The sequence below is a fragment of the Ammodytes marinus genome, assembly GCF_949987685.1.
Source record: "Ammodytes marinus genome assembly, chromosome: 9".
NCBI lineage: Eukaryota > Metazoa > Chordata > Actinopteri > Uranoscopiformes > Ammodytidae > Ammodytes > Ammodytes marinus.
The window spans coordinates 21,405,034-21,427,337 of NC_137213.1; the positions used below are offsets into that span (position 1 = coordinate 21,405,034).

The 22,304-nt window shown below is 42.8% G+C and overlaps 3 protein-coding genes across 4 annotated transcripts; 1 reads left to right on the top strand and 2 right to left on the bottom strand.

The window, feature by feature from the left end:
- Positions 1–230: 230 nt before the first annotated feature.
- On the bottom strand, positions 231–3,342 carry LOC307255178 (dehydrogenase/reductase SDR family member 12-like). The gene is made up of 10 exons (XM_080033817.1): positions 3,234–3,342; positions 2,645–2,781; positions 2,479–2,561; positions 2,280–2,375; positions 2,125–2,206; positions 1,978–2,039; positions 1,742–1,846; positions 1,196–1,286; positions 603–740; positions 231–509 (listed from the first exon to the last, which is right to left on the bottom strand). The coding sequence occupies exons 1-10, from the start codon at positions 3,287–3,289 to the stop codon at positions 343–345; spliced, it is 1,017 nt and encodes a 338-aa protein (XP_079889943.1). The 5' UTR covers positions 3,290–3,342; the 3' UTR covers positions 231–342.
- Positions 3,343–3,644: 302 nt separating this feature from the next.
- LOC307255805 (AP-1 complex subunit sigma-3-like) lies at positions 3,645–8,040 on the top strand. Of its 2 annotated transcripts, XM_080034596.1 has the most exons (6): positions 3,645–3,770; positions 5,200–5,378; positions 5,550–5,658; positions 5,977–6,114; positions 7,021–7,082; positions 7,235–8,040. In XM_080034596.1, the coding sequence occupies exons 1-5, from the start codon at positions 3,768–3,770 to the stop codon at positions 7,060–7,062; spliced, it is 471 nt and encodes a 156-aa protein (XP_079890722.1). In that variant the 5' UTR covers positions 3,645–3,767; the 3' UTR covers positions 7,063–7,082; positions 7,235–8,040. The 2 variants fall into 2 exon arrangements, with proteins under 2 accessions (XP_079890722.1, XP_079890723.1); XM_080034597.1 differs by lacking the exon at positions 7,021–7,082.
- A 316-nt stretch (positions 8,041–8,356) lies between these two features.
- Positions 8,357–10,879, bottom strand: scg2b (secretogranin II b; the record flags this gene model as incomplete). The annotated part of the gene is made up of 1 exon (XM_080034813.1): positions 8,357–10,879. One exon carries the CDS (start codon positions 10,877–10,879, stop codon positions 9,047–9,049), a length of 1,833 nt encoding a protein of 610 aa, XP_079890939.1. The 3' UTR covers positions 8,357–9,046.
- Between the last annotated feature and the right edge of the window lie 11,425 nt (positions 10,880–22,304).

Here is a 22,304-nt window from a genome sequence, read left to right on the forward strand (position 1 = left end):
ATTAAATCAATTTTTCATTGAGCATTCAATGTTCCATTTTATTTCCCAAATCCACGCAAATACCCAACCATTTCAGAAGCACAAAGGGGGAGCAGTATCTACTGCATGTCTAAAATGTAAGCACTGCAAACTACAGTAAAAAAACACAAATACACTTCTCCATAGGCGAGCCCCAGGTCTAAATCACACATGTTATCACCAAGATAACAGACATATTTATTACACTGTCTTTCAATCATGAAACTTACACAGCAGACCAGTTTACATATTTTCACTGACAAATCAGGCGACATTGAGCTAGAAACACGTCTGTCAGACTGTGGAGGCAATTTAAAACACAATTCAGACAAATTTAGGTGTGGAAGTTCCCGGGGGACTGTTGAGATCGTCATCAGGTTGGGACTGAATGGCTTTGCTCAGAGTCTCCAGCTGAGTGATGAAAGTCTGAATCTCTTCGGCAGAACTGTGAGTCCAGGCCAGAGGCAGGTGGGCAGGAACAGGCCTACGATCTGTGACGCACACAAACATGTCTTGTCAGAATCACAAGTGATGCCATATGATGGTGTTGACTCAATTCACTAAAGAAGATCTGTGCTGTTCACCTTGAAAGAACTGCCCGCTGCGTGTTCTGGCGGCCGCTCTAGACAAGGCCAACCAAACCACAGTGTCTGCCCCTTGGTCTACGCTGCGCAGCCTCTCCCCCATCATGTGGTGAAACTGAGGCATTGATGTAGCAACAGCTGGAAGCAGGAAAGATTGAGTTGGAGTAAGTGAGGTGTGTACATGCATATTGTATTAACAACAAGCAGGGACCTACAGACTCAAGAAAATTGAACAGAAGTTAGGTTTCCACTTCAGACACACATTGAATAATTAGGAATGATATGAAGTCATTCCGACATCCTCTATCCACAATATTCACATATGTTCTGCAATACATATGTAGTAATGTCATGGAAACAAAAGTGATGAGTGCTTTCAAAAGTAGGTTGTGAAAGAAAAACTAATTTTAAAAATAATTTGGCCATTTCTCACCAAATTGGAATGACTTAAAAAAAAGAAAGTGTACTACCAGATGTCTAATGAATTTAGTATGTATTACCTCATCAAATAATGACATTGGTTGTGTGTTGATGGACAGGAGTACTACTGTGTAAGTGCAGTATGCAGTATCATCTGCCTATAGAGTCAGTACCTGGTGTATCCGCCCAGCCTGGATGCATGACAGAAAAGTGAATAACTGGGTTGGCTTTGGCCCATTCTTGTGTCAGCACCACCTGCTGTCTCTGAAAAGAAATAGCACAATATTCACTAAGGCTGTAAATGTCTTTTTTTTTATCTGTTCCAACCATATTACAGAGACATATACTGTATATACCCAGTGAGACATATGTTTTACTCAAAAGTAAGTAAGTAAAGGTAGCAACACTACAGTCTTCAACCACTCAAAGTCTAAGTCCTGCATTTATTATCAAAAAAAGTACTCATTAATCAGAATGGCCCACTTTAGAGTCATGCATATGATATTACTAGTTTATAATTAGTGATGTCTATGTTGATTTATTCATTTATATTTTGCAAATATAACATCTAAATGTTCAAAACGTAGTGGAGAAGTCAAAAGTAGGATAAAATGAAAAGGCTTAATAAATGTAGAAGGACCCGAAATTGAACGTACAGCGCTTTGTTACTTTTTACCACTATTTTCTAATATAACCTGGATGACATTCTCCTCTCCCACCTTGTTCTGGGCGTAGACCATGACAGCATCAAAGTAGCCCTTCTCTGCCTGCAAGTCATCAACTCTGAGCTTCTGGACCAGCATGCCTCCTGAGGACACAGTGACCTAACAGGCCCGGAGAAAGGAGGCACAGTGTGCTCACAACAGCCGCCACAGCACGGACAGAAGTGGCATTATGCTGTCCACATGATGCACTGACAGTGTGTGTTTGTGTGTGTGTGTTCACGCGCTCATACCACCCTGGGATCCCGGCTCTTCTGTATAAGTGGTATGAGACTCTGGGTAAGGATGTACATCCCTAAAAAGATGGAGATAAGTTAAAAAAAATTGACTTTTGTGCATAGCAGAGTGGCCCTCTTTGGCCGTCAGACTAAATATCTCACCCATAGTGTTGGTGGCAAAGTTCTTCTCCAGTCCCTCAGCGTTCATCTCTCTCTTGTGTACCATGCACCCTGCATTGTTTATCTGTCACCAAGAAGACAGATCAAACAACTGAGCCCACATCAATAACACTATAAGTTAATGGAGAAACACCTACCAACACATGCAAGGATGGATATTGCTTCTTGAAGGCCTCTGCGAACTCCCAGACCATGCGTGTTTCTGACATGTCCACAACATGGACGTGTACCTCCTGAAAGGACCAGATAAAGTATGAGTCTCTCTTTTCTGAAAATCATTGGATTTGCCACATATTTCTTCCCCATTTAGTGTTTGGAATTGGCACCATGACTCACAGTGTTCCCAGTCTCACGGATAATGTCCATCCTGGCCTCTTCTGCTTTATCTTTGTTCCTGCACACCATGTGGACCGTCCCACCTGGAAACAAAAGATCAATATACTTTTTCCCGCCAGTCAATGTAAAGTTCACAACATTCGAAATCTATCTCTCCAACAGTCACCTTTCTTGGCTATAGCCAAGACTGTTGCTCGGCCAATTCCACTGTTGGCCCCGGTGATCATGAAAGACCTTCCCACCACAGACACATTCAGGTCTTGGGGCTCAAAGTATTGAGATGCATTAGATACATATCCCTTCCTAGAGACACAGGCAAACAACACAAAAAACATGGATCACAATTTTTTCTTTATCTACATGGTAGCTTTGGTAGAATCAGGTGATGTGTCAATTTCAAGGCACATCAGCTTTCAATGGAACTATTGTAATTGAACATAAAGGCCAGTTTGTGTGGTGATGAGTGCCATGCAGTGATCAGACCTTTGATATTCGTCTGCTAGGCAAGTAGGAACTATGTAGGCAAAAATAAAGTACACGGAAAATACATTTCAAGCAATTAAAACCAATACTTACACAGTCAACAAGCAGGACTACTACAAATCTTATATTTATATAGGCTACTATTAGGCCTACTGATACATTGAAACGAGCAATGAAATAATTAAAAAAAAACATCCTATGGCAGCAATTTCTGTAGGCCTACATCTCTAGAAACTATCCAAAGTGTCTAGGATGCAAAGGTGTTGACTGACCTTGTATATTGTTGGATCCCGTTCAAAAACCAGACGGCGTTTCGGTACAGAGACATGATGTTACCAAGTGTGTAGTCTCGCGAAGCCAGACCAAACTACCAAGTGTGAAACAAATCCCCAACAGTGGATCAGCTCGCCAGTCCCAGTCCACCACTGTGACAGATGGGTATCACATGAAGCAGACAGGGGTTGAGGGGGGGCATTTGCTGCTCTCTGGCGACGCTACATGGCAATGACAGTCAAATTATATTTGTTGGACTTTCCAGAGATCGTTCACTCATCTTTTTTTGTACAACAAAAGTTGTGAGTGATTGGCGGCCGCGCCGCAGATCTGCAGTAGCCAATCAAAATGGTCGTGAGCTGTGGTGACGCGTCCAGCGGCTACGGGGGCGGAGTTAACCAACTTTCAGACTGAGTAGGAGTGGACGGTGGATAGATATGTGCCCAGGAGGAACTGTTGACCCTTTGTAAGGGTTAAAGTGTATTTTTTCATTTTTTTATATCCGTTCATATAGCCATTAACGAAGCGTCAATATGGTAAGTGTTTTCTACTTCTGCCTGCTCTGTCACAGCGTCAGCCTGTAGGGCTGAACACCTGTTGCACCTGTCGTCGCTGACAGGTAGCTAAAGCTAGGAACTACACCTCTACGCCGCTTTATTTTTACAATGGGGCCTGTTAAGTTTTTGTCTGGACGTTGAACAGCACTTTAGTCTATTCGGTTTCTACTGGGACTTTTTCATTGTGTATATCCCACTTTAAGCGACAGTCGGAGTAAAGGTGTGCATTTCCTCAACTGGTCCACCCTCAGCAGCAGAACAGGTTTCGTTACAGGTTACGTAGCGTCGAGTCGTGCCCTGATGTCGGTTAAACGCTTACCATATCAATTTGCCTATGGGCTGAAACAGGTGATAGCCTACACACCTGAAAGAACCAGTATTGAGACCTGCTGTAGCTTATTTCTAGTATAATGTGGTTGTGCTCCAGGTAACATTTCTCGAGCTGTTTCCTTTTCCCGTCCACTTTACAGTGAAAAGGACACATCTCCTCAGTGTGTTCAGTTGAACTCTGAAATGTCCCTTAAATGACTAAAAAGTTCTTAATGTTCAATTCATTGAAGATATGCACCTTTGGGTGAAATATGAAATCCCAACAAGCCATTAAGCAAATATCTAAATGATAATGTTCTCAGTTCCTTGTAAGTCACTAACTTATTGGCCCTTTTTGGGGAAGAAAGACAGTGCTTTTATGCACAGCATGAGTTAAGAAAGTGTCCCTGGCCTGAACTGGCTAGCCTGTGAGGGTTGAGCAGGGTTTCTATTTTTATTTTGCGCTTATTCACTTAGGCTCATTTGGCCCCAAATGACATATTTCCCTCTAAACCAGTGCATACGCCAAAAAAGCAAAACAATAACACACTCGACATTATAGTATTTCTTAACCATGATGGAAAGGAGAAAGGAAAGATTTAAAGGAAATAGTGCTTCAATGTCAATGTGACTCATTCTTAAATTCATTTTGATATGTAGAGTTTTTAGAAATCCTAAGAAGAACATTCACTTAACAGAGTCCAACTCGTTGGCTCTTTCGAAAATCACAATGGAATCTGCAAAGACCTTTTCCTCAATCATTTGTTGACCTTTACATTCCACTCAACCCCTCCCCCCTTTAAGTGATTTGTTAAAGTTAATGGAGTTACTCTTTAATGAGCCATGACACAGCGGCACACCACTTGTTTGACGCACACACACACAAACAAACTTTGACCATCTGTGTGTGTGTGTGTGTGTGTGTGTGCATGTAATGGAGGGTATAGGCCTAGTTAAAAAGTCCTCTTCAATGACTTGTGTGTTTGTGTATTCATACCATTAGATATAATATAAAAGATTCATACGAGTCCCAGCCCTCCCAGTTTGTGCATGCATCTTGATTGCCACTCTGACCCTGCGGTGTGTCTTGTGTTGTCAGATGCGCTTCCTGCTGCTCTTCAGTCGCCAGGGAAAGCTTCGTCTGCAGAAGTGGTTCACGCCCATATCAGAACGCGAGAAGAAAAAGATCATCAGGGACATGACCGCAATGGTGTTGGCACGGCAACCGCGCACCTGTAACTTCCTGCACTGGAAAGACCTGAAGATTATTTACAAGCGGTGGGTGCTCCTGCCCCTCCCCCCCTTAGGCCTGTTTGTTTAACTAGTACTACTGTTCCCTGCACCAGCCTCTTTTCTACTGATATTTACACTTGCTGTGCCGTGTGTTAGTTTATAACCCCTCTATATAGCTATTTCAGATGAAAATAACTATCACCTTTTTTTCCTCAGGTATGCCAGCCTGTATTTCTGTTTGGGCATAGAGAATCATGAGAATGAGCTGATAGCCCTGGAGGTTATTCACCGCTACGTGGAGCTGTTGGACAAATACTTTGGCAATGTATTTTATTGTGTTTCATTCACTTGACAACTGTGTAACTGTTTTAATGTGGTCGTAGCAGCTCAATGGTACAGTGTGTAAAATGCGTAGCCAATTTATCAGAACAGACTTGGTAGAAATGGAATATAATATTCATAACTATGTTTTAATTAGTGTATAATCTCTTGAAAATAAAAGTACATGTTTTATCACCTTAGAATGAGCATTTTACATCTACATAGGTGCGGGGTGCGCGCCACCAAGTTGCACATCCTTGTTCCTACAGTTTCTACATTATTATGATCATTGCAATAATCACACTGTCATACCTCCTCTCAGGTGTGTGAACTGGACATAATCTTTAACTTCGAGAAGGCCTATTTTATCCTGGATGAGTTTCTCATGGGAGGGGAAATACAAGAAACCTCCAAACAGATGGTGAATCGTGCCATCGAGGCCTCGGACATGCTGCAGGAGGTGAGACGCTTCAGCACACTCTCATGCACAGCACAAGACAACACAACATCTGTGGTGTGAGCATGTAACATTTGTGAAACGGCTCGGCATAATTACAGAAACAGTAACAGGTTTTAATTTTAGTTTTGGAGTTGATTACAACCTCTCTTAATCTGGACTGTGGGGGTGCATAGAATAGTCCAGATGAGTGAAATTGGTTTATTTTAGGTTTTTACTAAACAAGGACACTTGCTGCGTGAATGCTGCATCAAGCTCCAGTATGGGAGCTTGGTTCAGTTTTATTTATGTTTGTGTGAGCTCACCAGCAAGTGCCGCATGTAGTCATAATACAACCTAGTGTGAACATAATTAGTTCAACTTAACAGTGGTGCTGCTGAGTCGTTGGTGTGCCTTTGTCTTTGTCGTAGCTAATAGGCTTGTGGTTGTTAGGTGTTGCTCTCTTTGTTTTGTACAGACTTGTGTTTGTCCAGCCGTTTTTTCTCACCCCTCTGTGTGTGTGTGTGTGTGTGTGTGTGTGTGTGTGTGTGTGTGTGTGTGTGTGTGTGTGTGTGTGTGTGTGTGTGTGTGTGTGTGTGTGTGTGTGTGTGTGTGTGTGTGTGTGTGTGTGTGTGTGTGTGTGTGTGTGTGTGTGTGTGTGTGTGTGTGTGTGTGTGTGTGTGTGTGTGTCTCTCTCTCTCTCTCGCTCTGCCTGTGCGAGTGAGAGACAGATTTCCCCTGGAATGTGGCGTAGGTTTAGTGTTGGCTGATGCTTCCCGCTCTCCCCGTAGGTGCGCGTCTCTGTGTGGTACGGTAGTTAACTGGGTGTGTTGTTCTGTGCTTCTGAGGAGGGGCTGACTAACACTTTTAATCCAGAGTTGAATGTTGTGCAGTGTAGCCTCGCATTCATTTTGACCATTATCGCTTCAGGATGACAACAGTGATTGGTATGAGGTGGAGCTGTTTGGATGACCTTGAATATGGACAGAAAGGTTAGATGTTGTGCTTGTGTTGTGTTGCCTGCTAATCAGCACCCAATAACAGGTGATGTGTGTAGATGTGTGCCTGTGAATATAAATTGTGTTATGATGTATTTTTCACTGGAACTGCAACATGATTTTGTGCTCTCTTTGCCTTTTTCTAGACCATGGAGGAGTATATGAGCAAACCTGCGTTTTAACCCGCGGGGGGAAAAAAAGGACTTGATGTAACAGCGGGAGGAATACAGGAACCAAATGTACTGTGCATGAATCAAAGAGGTTTCTGAATATGCACATTGGATTAACTTTGATACTATTGAACATCTTTACAAGAAGAAATTGGCACATTGAATGTCCGCCCGCCTTCTGCGTAAAGCGTTTCTGCAATGTAACTTCATTTGAGAGTAAGTCTAATATTTGTTCATAGTAATGTGCTCAATTGAAGGGGAGGGGGGGGGGTTTGCATTGTTTGCTGTTATTAAATATAAATGAAGTAGTAATAGAGGATCGGGTTAGGAGCATTATAGCACTGATTTCTAGATTGATATATTAGCTGCATTTCTATTTAAATTGTGTACTTAATATATTGGATGTGGATGGTTTCATTTTGAAAACACTACAGATGAATTGCTTTAAAGAACGGAGCTACTTTCCAAACGAAGTCGATACTTCAAAATATCAAATTTCAGTCTAAAAAAAACATTTATGAATGATGTTCCAAAAATACTGTGATGGTATGAGAACAAATCTCATTATCAATTAATATTATAATTACAAAAAACTCATTTTGAATGATGCTGATTACGACAAATTTCTGTTTAGGATCTGTTTAACCTTTTGTCCATGTGTAGGACCATTAGTTTGTAAGAAGAAGCAGTCTCTTGTGTGGTTGTGATTATCACTTGTTTTTACAATGTGCAATTTTATGATGTTGGAGCTTTTGATTAAAATGTGTTTTTATAAACTTTGAGTAATAATTGTTATAGTCATTGTATATTTGTTGACTCATTTGATTTTGCAGATAAAAGAAGGAAGAAAAAAAAAAGTTATATTTTACCCAAAAACTATTTCCCCAACTTCCTGATTGTAAAACCTCATAGTGTAATTTTTAATAAGGCAACACAACTCAGCAAGAAGAAAAATAATACAGCTGATGCTTTATTCACCTGTGATTCATCACACATTATTGAACATGTACAAAATGATTTATAAATGAGCATACATAACACAACCACTGGTAGGCCAACAACACAGAGCTTCGCAGTATGAAAAGGTTGGAAGGCAGGCGATGTCTGATAATTTAGCCTTGGAAATAAGTATCCATAACAATAACGATAAATCCACTAACCCTGAATATATCATGAGTCACAACACTCCTTTCTCAACTCAGCGCACTGCCCTAACGAAAAATTCCCATAATATTTCTATAATACTCCTTATACCGTATGCTAGTGTTTTTAAAGGCCAAGTCATCTATACACTTTACAGTTCCAGTCACATCGATGAAAAACAGCTTTGTTATTTACTCAGTTGATTATAGTTGAAAATATAGGCCTTTGTTCTGCAAACACTATTACTGTAAACAAACCTTTAACGACATCACAAAACTTGAATAGCTTGGAATCCATTGATTTGATACTGTATATCTCAATTTAAGAGTGTTGGCAGGTTCACATCCAAATCAAAGAGTTTTTTCTGTGCACGGATTGCACCTTTTTAAATCTCCTAACATATCACTATACTATTTCTTATAAGGTTCTTGCAGCAAGTAGGGACAATTTTTTTTTTAATATTTTTTACTTTTTTATGGAGGTGTAAGACTAGTTCCTTTTCATTAGGGTGGATATTAGCAATACCAGCTATAGTTTATATAATATAAATTTTGTAAACTAGATCACATCCACCAAACTTTGTTTTCGAGACAGTATAAATACTATATTCATGATTTCGTCGTGCGTCTTGAAGGGGGCTATAGGCTACATCCCAGCCACTGCTTTCTCACGGTGGTGCTCCTCCTCCCCTTCGTTCACGGTCTGTGGAGCCGAGGTCTTTGCGGTCATCTCTTCGTTCCCCTGCATCTCTGTGGGATTTACATTCTCCTCCGTGGCTACCTCGGTCTCCCTCTTGGCCAATGGCCTCTTTTCACTGTCCGCCTGCTCCAAGTAGTCCTTCAGGGCCCGCTCGTACAGCTCGTACGGGAACTGTCCCTTCAGCTGTGCCTGGGTGTCCCGCTTGTTGATGGGGTTGGGATACTCAGTGAAGATTTTCGCCGCCAGGTAGGTCGTCACCTCGTCTTCCACATCCCCGTCTTCGTCTTCATCGTCTTCTGACTGGCGTTTCAGGGGCATTTTGTTGAGCTCGGATAAGAAGAGGTTCTCCCTGCGTCCGGAGGGAGGGGGGATTTTAACCGGAGCTGGATTTACAGGGGGCTTAGACACAGCGGGGACCCTGTCAGAGGAGACGGAGGTCTTCTGGGGTCTCTGCACCACAGGATACTCATTACTGATAGTCTCCACGCCGATGATGTCTAAAAAGTCCTCCCTGTCCATATCCTCGGGGGCAGGGGCGGGCTTACTCTTCACCGGCAGGCGGCGGCTGTAGTACCTGATCTTGGGGGTCTGGCCGCCGGTTGTGTAGCTGAGGCGAGCCGGGGAGGCGTGGGGATCGCGGTGGAGTTTCCTGAGCTCCTCCGTCAGCAGCATGTCGATGAGGTCCTGCGGAGGCACGTGGAGCTTTAGGGAGAGCTGCAGCAGCTCCTTGACGGTCCTGGGGTCCAGGATGGAGGGGCGGATCAGTCTCTTTCTCTGGTCGCCGGTCTGGTCCCTCCTCTGCGTCTGGTCGCTCATCTCCAGGACCTTCAGCAGGTAGTAGTCCACCAACTTGGTGTCGTCGTCCGACTCGTCTTGGTTCTGGCCAGCGCGACGTTGCATCTCCTCCCTCTCTGCGTCCTCCTGCTCTCCCAGGGCTCTCTCCATCTCCTCGTGGCTCCTGTTGATCATCTCCTCCGTCTCCTCTCTCTCCTCCACGGGGACCCACTCCTCTCCTCCAGCCACGTCCTCATAGGCCGGGCTCCTCAACCCGAATCTGTCCTCGCCCTCCTCCTCCTCCTGCTCCTCCTCCTCCTCATTGTCGTCCCCGAACAGGTCTCTCTTCTGGCCACCGAGCATGGGCATCCTCTCCAGTTCTTCAAAGATGGACCTTAAATTGGCAAGGCTCTGGGGTGTGTACTGCTCATCCAGGTCCTCCGTGGCTCGCTTGGAAGCGTCTGTGTCCTCCTCGTCTTCAAACATCAGCGGGTAGTTCTTGTGGGGTCTGGGGAAGTTATTGTACTGTACCCGTGCGCTCTGGGGGACCTCCGTTTCTTTGGCGCGGTGCCTGTGCGTGCGGCGGTCGTTCCTCGGCGCCGATGCGGGGCTGAGCTTTGGTTGATCCTGGAGAGACTTGAGCAGGGCTTTCATCAGCTGCTCGGCGGTAATGTCCTGCCTCGGCACGGCGGGGGCGGGCTGTCGGTCCCCGGGAGCCTCGTCCTGCTGCGAGGCGAGCTGAAGCAGCACCTTGAATTTGTCCACTTCGTCGTAATCCGCGGGTTGAGGTCGCCCCGCGTTGCGCTGCTTCAGGTTTTCGATGTACTCCAGGGCTTTGATCATGTCGGAGCCGGGTGGGTAGGCAGCCGGCTGCCCATCACTCTCCCCGCCTCGGAGCCTGTAGTGGCGGGGGAGAGACGCAGCCTGCACGGCGCATCCATGGAGGAGGAAGGCGAGCAGAACCACGGCTCCCCCCACTGGCAACTTGTGGTGGAAATGCAGCATTATAGGCTATTTTATACCTGCAAATGAAGAGAGGGTAACGTGTAAGTGAAGCTGTTGGAAAACAAAATAACCCAAATCCATTAGAAGCTACCAAAGGCGAATATCAGTGATCGATTACGGCCAACAACTTACTCGACATCAGCATCGAGCATTAGCGTGAGCAAGTCTGTTGCGATCTGGGATTTGTGCGCCTGTGAGGGAGTTACGCTCCGCAAATTGAATGGCACGATGGTGTGCGTGAGGAGATGCATTCACATCACTGGATGAGTCACTCCCCGCGTTGTTGTTTTCAACCTCCTCATCCGATTTCCTCTTTAACAAAACAAACCTTCCTTAAAGAATAACCACCCTTTCCTCGTTACTTCACAAACCTTCCTTAAAGAATAACCACCCTTTCCTCGTTATTTCACTCTTGAAACAACTGATTGTAATCTTCGATTGTTGAGGATGCGTTTAATCGCATTGATAAACCCCACTTTAACTAAGTGTCGAGATCTGCGACAAGCGAACGTAAATGAATAAATAAAAAAGGGAACAAAGACCGTCTTTACATCTAAGACATTTGGATATTAATTTAAACTAAGATAATTAAACAATCAAAGCAAGTAAAAAAATAAGTGTCTTACCTTTGGCAATAAAGCTCAGACAGCAGTGAAGGTGTATGGCATCTCCTCTGGAACGGGTATCTTCTCTTCTGTTTTCAGCACTTGGACAGCTCCCCTCGATATATGAGGCAACACCTGACCACCGCGTCATCGCATAACGCACGCACGCACGAAAGAAAAAAAATCCATCTAAATGATTCAGGTATATGATATGGCATATACTTTAAATCTCGCTGTATTAAAAACAGTTATCTGCTGCACAGCACCCCTCTGTAAAACTTATTGCCTTGACGTATCTTTAAAACGTCTGGAATCAGGTCTAGAAGCCATGTATGTTTGCTTTTATTCATCTATTTATAACATGAATGATGAAAATGTATTCAAAGGAGATCTTAATTCTAAATGGTAATTTCCCAACGTTAAACAGCAACTATAAGGCACCACTTTTATGAGACTGTCATCTTAAAATACATATTTCAAATGTCTATACAAAAAATCAGTTTTCTTTCAAAAACTTCAGTTTTGTGACACCTCGGTGCAAAGCAATATACAGTTTAACCATCCCCGCCACTCTTTGTCTTGGTAGCGGAAGAGTTAAACCCTCTAGCGATGACTCACAGGCTAAAACCACCGCGGAGTTGCTGTCGCAGTTCAGCAGCCCTCCCTCTTCCCCTCTCTCCCTCGTCTGACAGAGACGCTGATAAACACCCTCCTGTCGGCGTGGGGCCAAAGCTCCGGCAATCCGCAGGTCGACAAAGATAAAGCGGTCCACAGCACGGAACCTGTCGATTAAAGGTCAGGGATGGGTGGCGACAAAATTGTTTAAGCCTTGCAACATGTGGAAATCTGTGGCTACCATAATTAAAGACACACTTTCACAATATTGAGTAGCATTGTTTCAGATGATGCCATCAAAGCACAATAAAGGATCTGACCCAGGCACAGCAATTCCCTCTCTGGAAGACATGCAAAGTGGACACTGGCTAAATTCCTTTGTGATTTTGGGCTATTTCCCTTTGGGGGCGGGGGGGAAACAAAACAGCTTTATTATTTCATTTAGAATACTACTTAAATGTATTGTCACATGAGCCACTTAATTTAACACATTAAAATCAATATTTAATTGAGTATTTACATTCTAGTATTCCTGTTTCATGCTTTGTTGGTATCTCCCTAACCAACCTGATAGTCATTCAATTACATTAGGATGATTTTTATGCTGCAGCAACATCTCAGATCTCCTTTATACCCTCTAAGTGATTCTAACTATTAGCTCAATGCACTCTGACACCCCCCATACACATAAGTGCTCTTCCATTTGAGCCCTGCTCTGACCCACAACCACCGTAATTTACTTGTGCAAGTAATTGCATCCAATGTTTTCCTTTTTAAATCCAAAATTAGATCCTTTCTCGTCCGTTATCAAACTAGTGAAAGAAAGATACTGCACCCCTTAATCTTTGCATGTCACTCTCACCTCTGGAGGACACTGTGTCATCTAATTAAGGCGACACCAGTGTTGGAGGTGGTGCCGATTTACTTGAATGTGCCACCAGCTACCGGCTCTCCACTGCTGAAGAGCTGCAGAGAGCCTCCTGCTCGTGACGTTATTACACGACACATCCATCTGGCCTGGCTTCTGCTGCTGCTGTGTGTGTGTGTGTGAGCTTGTAGAGCCTACGTATGTGTGGAGAGGGAGGAAAGGAAAACACATTGTGAAACGCAGATCATTGACTGATAGAGAGAGGGAGAGAAGGAGAGGTGATGTTTGCAAGATGTGTTTTATTATCCCACAGCATCTCTCCATTCAGAAACAGACTCCCTCCAGCCCTGATGGACAGGCATCAGGTCCTGAGGTCACGACAGTCAGCACACACAGTCAGTCATTCAAAGGTTACGGTACATTGTCTCCTGTGCCCATGTAAGAGCTGCATAATAGAATATGCTCACTGTCTGCTTTCACAGGGGGTATATGTAAATGAATTCAAATTGTTCGGGTAAATTCTTGGCCAGGCCACTGACAGAACACGTATTTAGAAAAATCTAGAGCTAGAGAGAGACAACATGTTTACTTACTGTCTTTTCATGTTGGTCTGAGTCAGAGGGGCTCAAATGCTGTGCGCCTTCCATCGTTATAAATAAATCGTCACATGGCCGCTGTGATGTGCATGAGGAAATCACCACAACAAGTGAACAGACAGGCATATTAGGATATGTCATACTCTCAAACTGACCTCTGCCAGTGCCATAGATAATGAGGGGAAAAGTCCTGCATTCAGAATCATATTTAAAGTTTGTATTAGCAAAAAGTGCCTAGTAGGCTATGGAGGTAAAAGTACTGATTCTAAAGACATCTGTCACTGACTCGCTATTATATAAAATATCCTGTATATTATTATTACATATTCCACTATTATATTTAATAGTTATTCCTCAATGCATACGTTGCATTTCACTGCTGCAATTGGTCAAGGTTGGGCTAATTTCAAACCCTCTATATACCGTTAGGTAGTTGAATCTACATCAATGCATTGCTCATTTTATGTGTTGTATGTTGACAAAGTAGCTACGGCTTTCAAATAAATGTAAGGGAGTAAAAAGTGCATTACCCTCTGAAATGTAGTGGAGTAGAAGGTTAAAATAGCATGAAATGGATCCACACAAGTTCAAGTACCTCAACGCTGTAAACACACGTTGTTGTTCTCAATTTTTTCCGTGTGTTGGGGTGGAAAGTGTGCAACATTTCTCTCAATTCTTTAAAAAAATAAGTTTTAACTGCAACAGTTAAGGTTAACATTTGGATGGATATAACAGAATCAGATATAAGCAGTTTGAATCGAATCTAAACGTCGGGATTAGTTTTTGAATCTGTCGTTGTGTAATTGTGCCCCAGGGCGCTGGAGGGTTCTGAGGGATGGATCAGTGCTTTTAAAACTCAAATCCCAGCAGGTTCCTGGTGGGGAAAAAGATTCACTGGCTGAATCTGTGATATTCCTCTCCGGGGGCTTGTGATGTGCTGTCTGTATTCCATGCAGACCCACAGAGTTATTTCAGACAGTGGGGGGGGGGGGGGGGGGGGAAGACATTTACAGTGATTGGTACGGCTGTGTCCCTTTTATCACTCTTTCTCTTAAAAAAAATGGGAATATATACAAACTCCTAAATGAAGAAGAAGCTGATTGATCAATAGTTTAACCTCAATTCACCTTTCCTAACAAACAGAAAAGATAATGTGTAATTTCACTGTATCTGAAAGGCATCCTGTGAGGAAATAAATACTCTAGCAAATTGACATTGTGAATACTTGAGTTGCTCTACATGCAAAGGCTACTAGTGAAGTATGCAAGATGTTTAGATGGATAGAAATATGGATGGATGGAGATCGATAGATAGATACAGACATACATACTGTACATACATACATACAAACACATACAAACATACTAACCTACTATCATTTATTCTTCACCCCTGAAAAGAAAATGTAAACTACACACTGTTGGATGTGTAGGAAAAGCCACACAGTCCACACTGCTCTCTCCCCATTCAGACAATCTCACTCTCTGTGCTTCTTCATCTAGCATATTACAACTGCTACCAAATCAAGCCAATTAGATCCCGTTAGCTCTAACAACAGCGTTGACAAAGTAATTTATCAAGTCAAGTAGTTGGCTGCTGCTGTAAATGAACACAGTACACAGACACAGACCTGTACTGCTTGTGTTACCTATATGGCAGTGGGCATGTGATAGAATGTATAACAATGAGTAGAGTATTTTTGCCTTTTATCATCATCTTTGTTAAGTTTGTATATTCAACAGGATTTATTCATATGGCTATTAATGTCATAAATGAATATTGAATATTTTTGGGCAACATATCATAACTTTTATATATTCTTTGAGTAACTGCGCTGATTTGTATACTTTCGCCTCCTTGATCATTCAATAAAATCGCCCACCATCCACAGTATCTCCTTCCTCCACCCTCAGTCTGTAAACCCACAGCAGTCAACTGGGACACTGCTGCTGTTTATTCACATGTCATTCAAAGCTGTGGGGAGAGAATGATATCAGCTCATGGTGTGCGTCACAATGGAGCTCATGCACACGCCCATCTGCAAACATACAAACATACACAAGCACAGGCCCACAAAGCAGCATTTTACAGGCTGCTTTTTTTTCTCCCCCAATCTTTTGTTTGTGTTTCAGATGCTTTATGCTTTTATACTTCATCAGCTCAAGGACTCATGACTCAACCAGGAGCTGAGGTGAGAGAGCTGCCAACACTGCATTGTTTCAACCTTGGATTTCTTCTCCCCAACGTTCTAATGTGACACCGTTACATCACTGTGAAAAGCCAGAGACCGGAGACAGGCCCATGTTTGAGCTCCATTGTTTGTTTTCATCCTCTTCCTAACCTCTTCATGCCCCCCCCCCCACCCCCACCCCCACCCCCCATCACACAGTCGTCAGGTGGGGGAGAGATGGCACGCCTGTTGTCATGGCTCGCCTTCTCCTCAAGCGACGTCTCCATGGCGACGCAGCCTCACAGTTTTTCATCTGCATCCACCTCCAACTCCATCTCTTCCCACAGGTTGGTATGTGCCTCCCCTCCATTAGTCTTAATATATATATTTTTTAAAGCTGCTAGCATTCATTACCTTTTTCTCATCCGTTTGTGCCTGTCGGTCTCATCTGTCTGTTTTTGCCAATTAACTGCGGGTTTAAAGCAAGGGCCTTGTCTTCAGGAGGCAGGTGGGCACAGAAATGGTGGTGATTAGAGCTGAAATATGTAGTCTAAGCCATTAGGACAGAGGATTGGAAATGAGGATAGATGGACGGAGAAGATGCTTGAGCAATATAGGGAGGAGAGAGGGAGCGAAACGGAGAGAGTGTGGAAGGAACAAAGGTGGATATTCTACACAAGCCATTTTGAAAAGGGCACAAGTCCACGTAATGCCACAGGAATGCAGCAGAACGACTGTGAGAGTGGGCTAAATATCTCGGCATTAATGAGACTGCGGCTCACCAGTTGAGCCTGTCTCTTCGGTCATCTTTTGATTTTCCCCAGAGAAGAAGTTTGACATTCGGGAAACACGTGTAATAATCTAACGTGCTTAATGAAATTTAGATTAGGATATTAATACCACTACAATATCTACAAGGTAAATGTACAGCTAGAGCCAACATGCAGAAGCTGTAATAATGACTTATATGTACATGAAAATGCAACATTTATCTCTGAAATGTGGTGGAATACAAGTACAAAGTGGTATGAAAAGATGAACAAGACTCAAGTTCCTCAAATTTTTACTTACAGCAAAGTTACTTCAGTGCATGTATTAGTTACATTCCACCACTGACTCATGTCATGCTGCCCAATTTATTTTATTGATCCATTTCTTCGGACTGAACCAGCAACATTTGCCTTCTAGGGCTGTTGCCTTATCCCCTATAATAAGTGCACCAGAGTTCCCAGTGCTTTGCAGTTGGTTAAGTTTCAATCCTGAGCATTTTTATTTACGTCCTAACCTACGACTCTAAATTAAAATCACTATTTGAGTCACATCTTGCGACCACCGTCACAAACCTGATTAATCTCTATCGTATTGGCAACCATCCCTTAATGTCTTTCCCTTCCTTCAGTCATCAGTTTCAGCGACTTTTGAGCCCTGCCTCCTACTGAACTGTCACACTTCATTTTGAAATAATGACTGTTTACACTCATTATTATTACTAGTGTCCACCCCCTGCTTTTTTCTACCCTTTACATATTATTGGTTATGAGTGTTCACCTTGGTGTTCTGACTCATCCCCTTTCAACAGGCCAACAGTGTGCAGTGTGTGTGTATGATAACACGTGCACAGGTTCCGCTAGTGTCTAAGGGGTGCGGCGTGACGCACTGGCTGATGTCACCACAGGCAGGATATGTTTTCTGATGGAGAAATCCTAGTAATTAAAAGAGAAACAGAATGCCACCATGAGGGAAAATGACAAAGTTAAAGGGATCTCTGTTCAACACTCTAAGTCCATAGAGACAGCTGCTGAATATACCATTAGCCTAGTAATGAACAGCCAAATCATAAATACATCAATGTTTGCAAAGCTCCAAATATTATTTTTGCTTCTCAAATTGCATCACTAATTGGTTGTGCATGTAACATCAGTATGTGTTTTGATTACTGTGAAGATGTGCAGTGTCTAGGCAACCACACACACACACACACACACACACACACACACACACACACACACACACACACACACATATATATATATATATATATATATATATATATATATATATATATATATATATATATATATATATATATATATATATATACAGTCATATGAAAAAGTTTGGGACCCCCTTCTAATTTTGGGGATTTTTGTTCATCATTACCTGGGATTTCAAAGAAGCAAATTCCTTTACATATATGACATACCTTAGGTAAACAGAAGCAATTCAGCAGTGTCATTTTGTTTATTGGAATAATAGAAAATATGCAATAAGCATCATAACAAAATTTGACTGGTGCATAAATTTGGGCACCCCAAAAGAAAAATGTCATCAGTACTTAGTTGAGCCTCCTTTTGCAAAAATAACAGCCTCTAGACGCCTCCTGTAGCCTGTGATGAATGTCTGGATCCTGGATGTAGGTATTTTTAACATTCTTCCATACAAAACGACATTAACAACATAATCCAACCAATTTTGTGTTTAAAGTCCTCAGTTTTACATGCTGTTACATGCATTAAAATCAGCAAAACCACAAGGGCTCCCATATTTTTGCACAGTTTTTCACATTTTATTTAATTTCATAAAACTAAATACTGCTTTTCAAAAAATCTTTGTTTGGAAAACATCCCAGTACTTAGCTGTTCCTGGTAAATGAAAGACATACCACTTTTATCTTTTTTGTGTGAAAGCAGAGTCAATTATAATGCCGGCTGAGAGGGGTTCCCAAACTTTTTCATATGACTGTATATATATATATCTCCATCTATATCCATCTATATGCATGTGAGGCTGCAGAAAAGTGTGAGTCAGTCGATGTAATATGTGTAAGGATGTTTGTCACTATACATTGTAGCGATGTTATTGATGTCGTCATTATGCAAAACCAAAGATGTCCAATGTTTGCAGAGGTGCAAGCTCTGTGTTAACACGCAGTTTGTCTCTGCAGCGTGGCACGCCCCAGCCACATTTGTTTTGTTTTCTTCTTTATGTGAGATATAGGCTCATTCTCATACGCACACTGTTCTATTTTCGTCTCCCCTCCTCTCTCTCATCTTTGCACTACGTTCAGTCTCATTCATCCACCCTTCCAACCCTCCCTCTCCCCCACTTTGCCTGTTTTCCAACCTCCTTCTCTGCTTTAGGCCCCTCCCATTATCCCTCTCTTTCCCCATTCCTTCTCTTCTCTTCTCTTCCCTCCCCTCCCTTGTTTCTTCTCTGTTGCTTTATCTCTGCGGTCTCTCTGTCTCTCTCTCCACCACTCCCTATCGGCCCTGCGCTGATGCTGTCCTGGCCGCCTCCCAAACCTCCCTGCTGATGCTATAAATACCCACCATCGGTGAGTCATCGCCGAGACGTATGGGTTGCCTCTCCCTCTTCTTACACACACACACACACACACACACACACACACACACACACACACACACACACACACACACACACACACACACACACACACACACACACACACACACACACACACACACACACACACACACACACACACACACACACACACACACACACACACGGAAACACACACGCACGCACACACACACACTCCCACTCTCTTTACCCCTCTCTCTCTCTCTCTCTCTCGCTTTCTGCTCAAGCTCACTGCCAGCCCTCACACATTCTCCCACCTCCAACTTTGGCCCTCACATCATCATGACCTAGCTCAGTCAAGCCTGTGCCTGGCATGGTGCAGCCAGTGTTTGCCGAGCACAGCCAAAGGTCAGCTCGACACCTTACCACCGAAAAACACAATCAGCAGGAGTGCACACAAGATGGGCACCACAGTCCAAACCAAAGAGGGAGCATCACAATGACTCATTTTCCGATTTTTATGATAGAAAAAGGTGGCCAGTGCCCCCTCCAAGTAGCCCCTAAGTACTTCAAAGTAAGATCAAAGATTTATCCTCTTTAATAACTAAAGATAAATATATTCAGTATCAGCTTGTTCCATTGTTTATTTACTGTTATATCACTCTAAAATGCTGACATCAAAGTCTAATTTGACTGTAGTTCAGCAAATACGGTATTTGGGATCCCTGAAAGCCTTTCAATGTTGATTTCACTAAGTTTAAATGTCTGTACGTGCTTTAGCACACATATGAGTTATTAGGGACGGACCAGCCAAAGAGGTTCATTAGATTATAGGCCTTTGTGCAAAAAATGGAGCTACTTTAGGCACAAAAGTGTCATTTTTAAAATAAAGGAGAGCAGTCGAGAAAGAAGAAAGAGGGCAGCTCAAGAAATATCTTAAATCCAGCAAATCCCTACTGTACTTAGTACACTGTGTCATTCATGTAATGTCAACAGTCCAGCATCATATCTCAGTTCCGGTTATCGCTGTACCACCATTTCTCAGCCACAGATGCAATTACTGTTTTATCCAGCCGCCACCACCCACCTCCCAAGAGCTATGAGACAGCTCCGGTTCAGCTCTGCTCATCCTTGGGTAAACTCCAATATATGGCGTATTGGCTAACACTGGAGTGTGCGCATTAAGCACAAACACAGATAAATGCTTTTTTGCGCACTTCTGAGTCATAAGTAGACAGGAAGAGGAGCAAGGTGAAAGAGGGGATTGGAGAGAGGAGGAGAAAGAAAAGTTGGAATAGAGTGTCAGAGACAAAAAAGAGAATGTCCTTCATGTTCTTGCTGCTTTGTGCTGTTGGTGTTGCCTTTGTGGTAGAGACCCTGAGTGTGTGTGTGTGTGTGTGTGTGTGTGTGTGTGTGTGTGTGTGTGTGTGTGTGTGTGTGTGTGTGTGTGTGTGTGTGTGTGTGTGTGTGTGTGTGTGTGTGTGTGTGCGTCAGAATCAGTAGGCTAATGAAGGGAGTATATGCCTCTGACGCACTCTCTGGTCCCATAGGGCTGGATGGAAGGAATAGAGGAGAGGAGGAGTTAAAAGATTCTCTCGGTGTTGTTGTATCCTGTGTGTTTAAAAAAAGAAAAAAAAATGCAAGGGCAGACAGGGCCATAATGTAAGATTTGAACCACTTGAGGTCTTACACCAGAGGTTTGTTGTTGTCAATAAAGAGATGCAATTGCAATGTATATTACAGCTCCATATACTTACATTCACCGGCCACTTTATTAGGTGTGGTTCAATTTCTTGTTAACACATATAACTTATCAGCCAATCACAGGGCAGCAACTCAATGCATTTACGCATGTAGAGCTGGAAAAGACAACTTATTGAAGTTAAAATTTGTGTGGACGAAAATGCCTTGTTGATGTCAGAGGTCAGAGGAGGATGGGCATACTGGTGCGAGATGATAGAAAGACACCAGTAACTCAAATAACCACTTGTTACAACCAGGGTATGCAGAATACCATCTCTGAACGCACAAAACGTGACCAACCTTGAAGCAGATAGACTACAGCAACAAAAGACCGCACCGGGTGCCACTCCTGTCAGCTGAGAACACTAACTGAGGCTACAATTCACACAGGCTCACCAAAATTGGACAATAGAAGATTGGAAAAGTGTTGCCTGGTCTGATGAGTCTCGATTTCAGTTGCGAAGGCAGATGGTAGGGTCAGAATTTGGCGTAAACAACATGAAAGCATGGATCCATCCTGCCTTACAACATCAACCATGCCACATTTTAAGTCACTTAAACCCCCTTTCTTCCCCATTCTGATGCTCGGTTTTAACTTCAGCATGTTGTCTTGACCACGTCTAAATGCCTAAATGCATTGAGTTGCGGCCATGTGATAGGAAGATTGGCTTTTTGTTTTATAAGCAATTGATACTTTAGATCACCATTTGCTTTTAGAGAGGCTGCATGAAATTGGTTTTGATTATTCTACATGTAGCTGGTTTAGGGACTATCTCTCTGATAGACAGCAGTCAGTTAAGCTGGGAAGCTACCAAACTGAGTTTTTAACAGTTACAAATGGTGTTCCGCAGGGCTCAATTTTAGGTCCGGTCCTATTCACAATTTACATCAATAACATTGTTTCATCACTACAAAACTGCCATGCCCATTTGTATGCGGACGACACTGTACTGTATTGCATTTCTGATTCAGTGCAACAATCTGTTCAGAACCTACAGAGCTCTTTTAACACCCTGCAGAATTGTCTAGTGGATCTCAGGCTTGTCCTTAATATAGAAAAAACAAAATATATGTGCTTTTCCAGAGCAAGAATTACACATTTTAATGATCTTATTATTCACACAAATAATGGATCTCATATTGAAAGAGTCACTGAATATAAATATCTTGGCATCTGGATAGATGAAAAACTCTCTTTTACATTTCACATAAAAAAATCTTGTCTGTCGTCTCCGACAAAAGATTGGCTATTTTTATAGGAATAAAGCCACCTTCCCGTTGTTCAGTAGGAAAAGGATTATTGAGGCAGTTTTTATGTCTGTCCTTGATTACGGTGATGTGGTTTATCGGCATGCATCTCGTTCATGCCTTAAACTCCTAGACTCTGTATTTCACTCTGCTTTGAGATTCATTACAGGAGATGCTTATGATACACACCATTGTGTTTTATATGAAAAGGTTGGGTGGTCCTCCCTTAAGGAGAGACGTGATGCACATTGGCATA

What these genes read in the sequence shown, in the direction of transcription:
- LOC307255178 (XM_080033817.1), bottom strand. Translation starts at nt 3,289, where the DNA reads ATGTCTCTGTACCGAAACGCCGTCTGGTTTTTGAACGGGATCCAACAA. An exon ending in CTTGGCTATAGCCAAGAAAG is followed by an intron (nt 2,562 to 2,644) that starts GTGACTGTTGGA and finishes TTTTGTTTCCAG; the next exon opens with GTGGGACGGTCCACATGGTG. An exon ending in AGGCTGGGCGGATACACCAG is followed by an intron (nt 741 to 1,195) that starts GTACTGACTCTA and finishes TCCTGCTTCCAG; the next exon opens with CTGTTGCTACATCAATGCCT.
- LOC307255805 (XM_080034596.1), top strand. An exon ending in CTGAAGATTATTTACAAGCG is followed by an intron (nt 5,379 to 5,549) that starts GTGGGTGCTCCT and finishes TTTTTTCCTCAG; the next exon opens with GTATGCCAGCCTGTATTTCT. An exon ending in TGGACAAATACTTTGGCAAT is followed by an intron (nt 5,659 to 5,976) that starts GTATTTTATTGT and finishes ACCTCCTCTCAG; the next exon opens with GTGTGTGAACTGGACATAAT.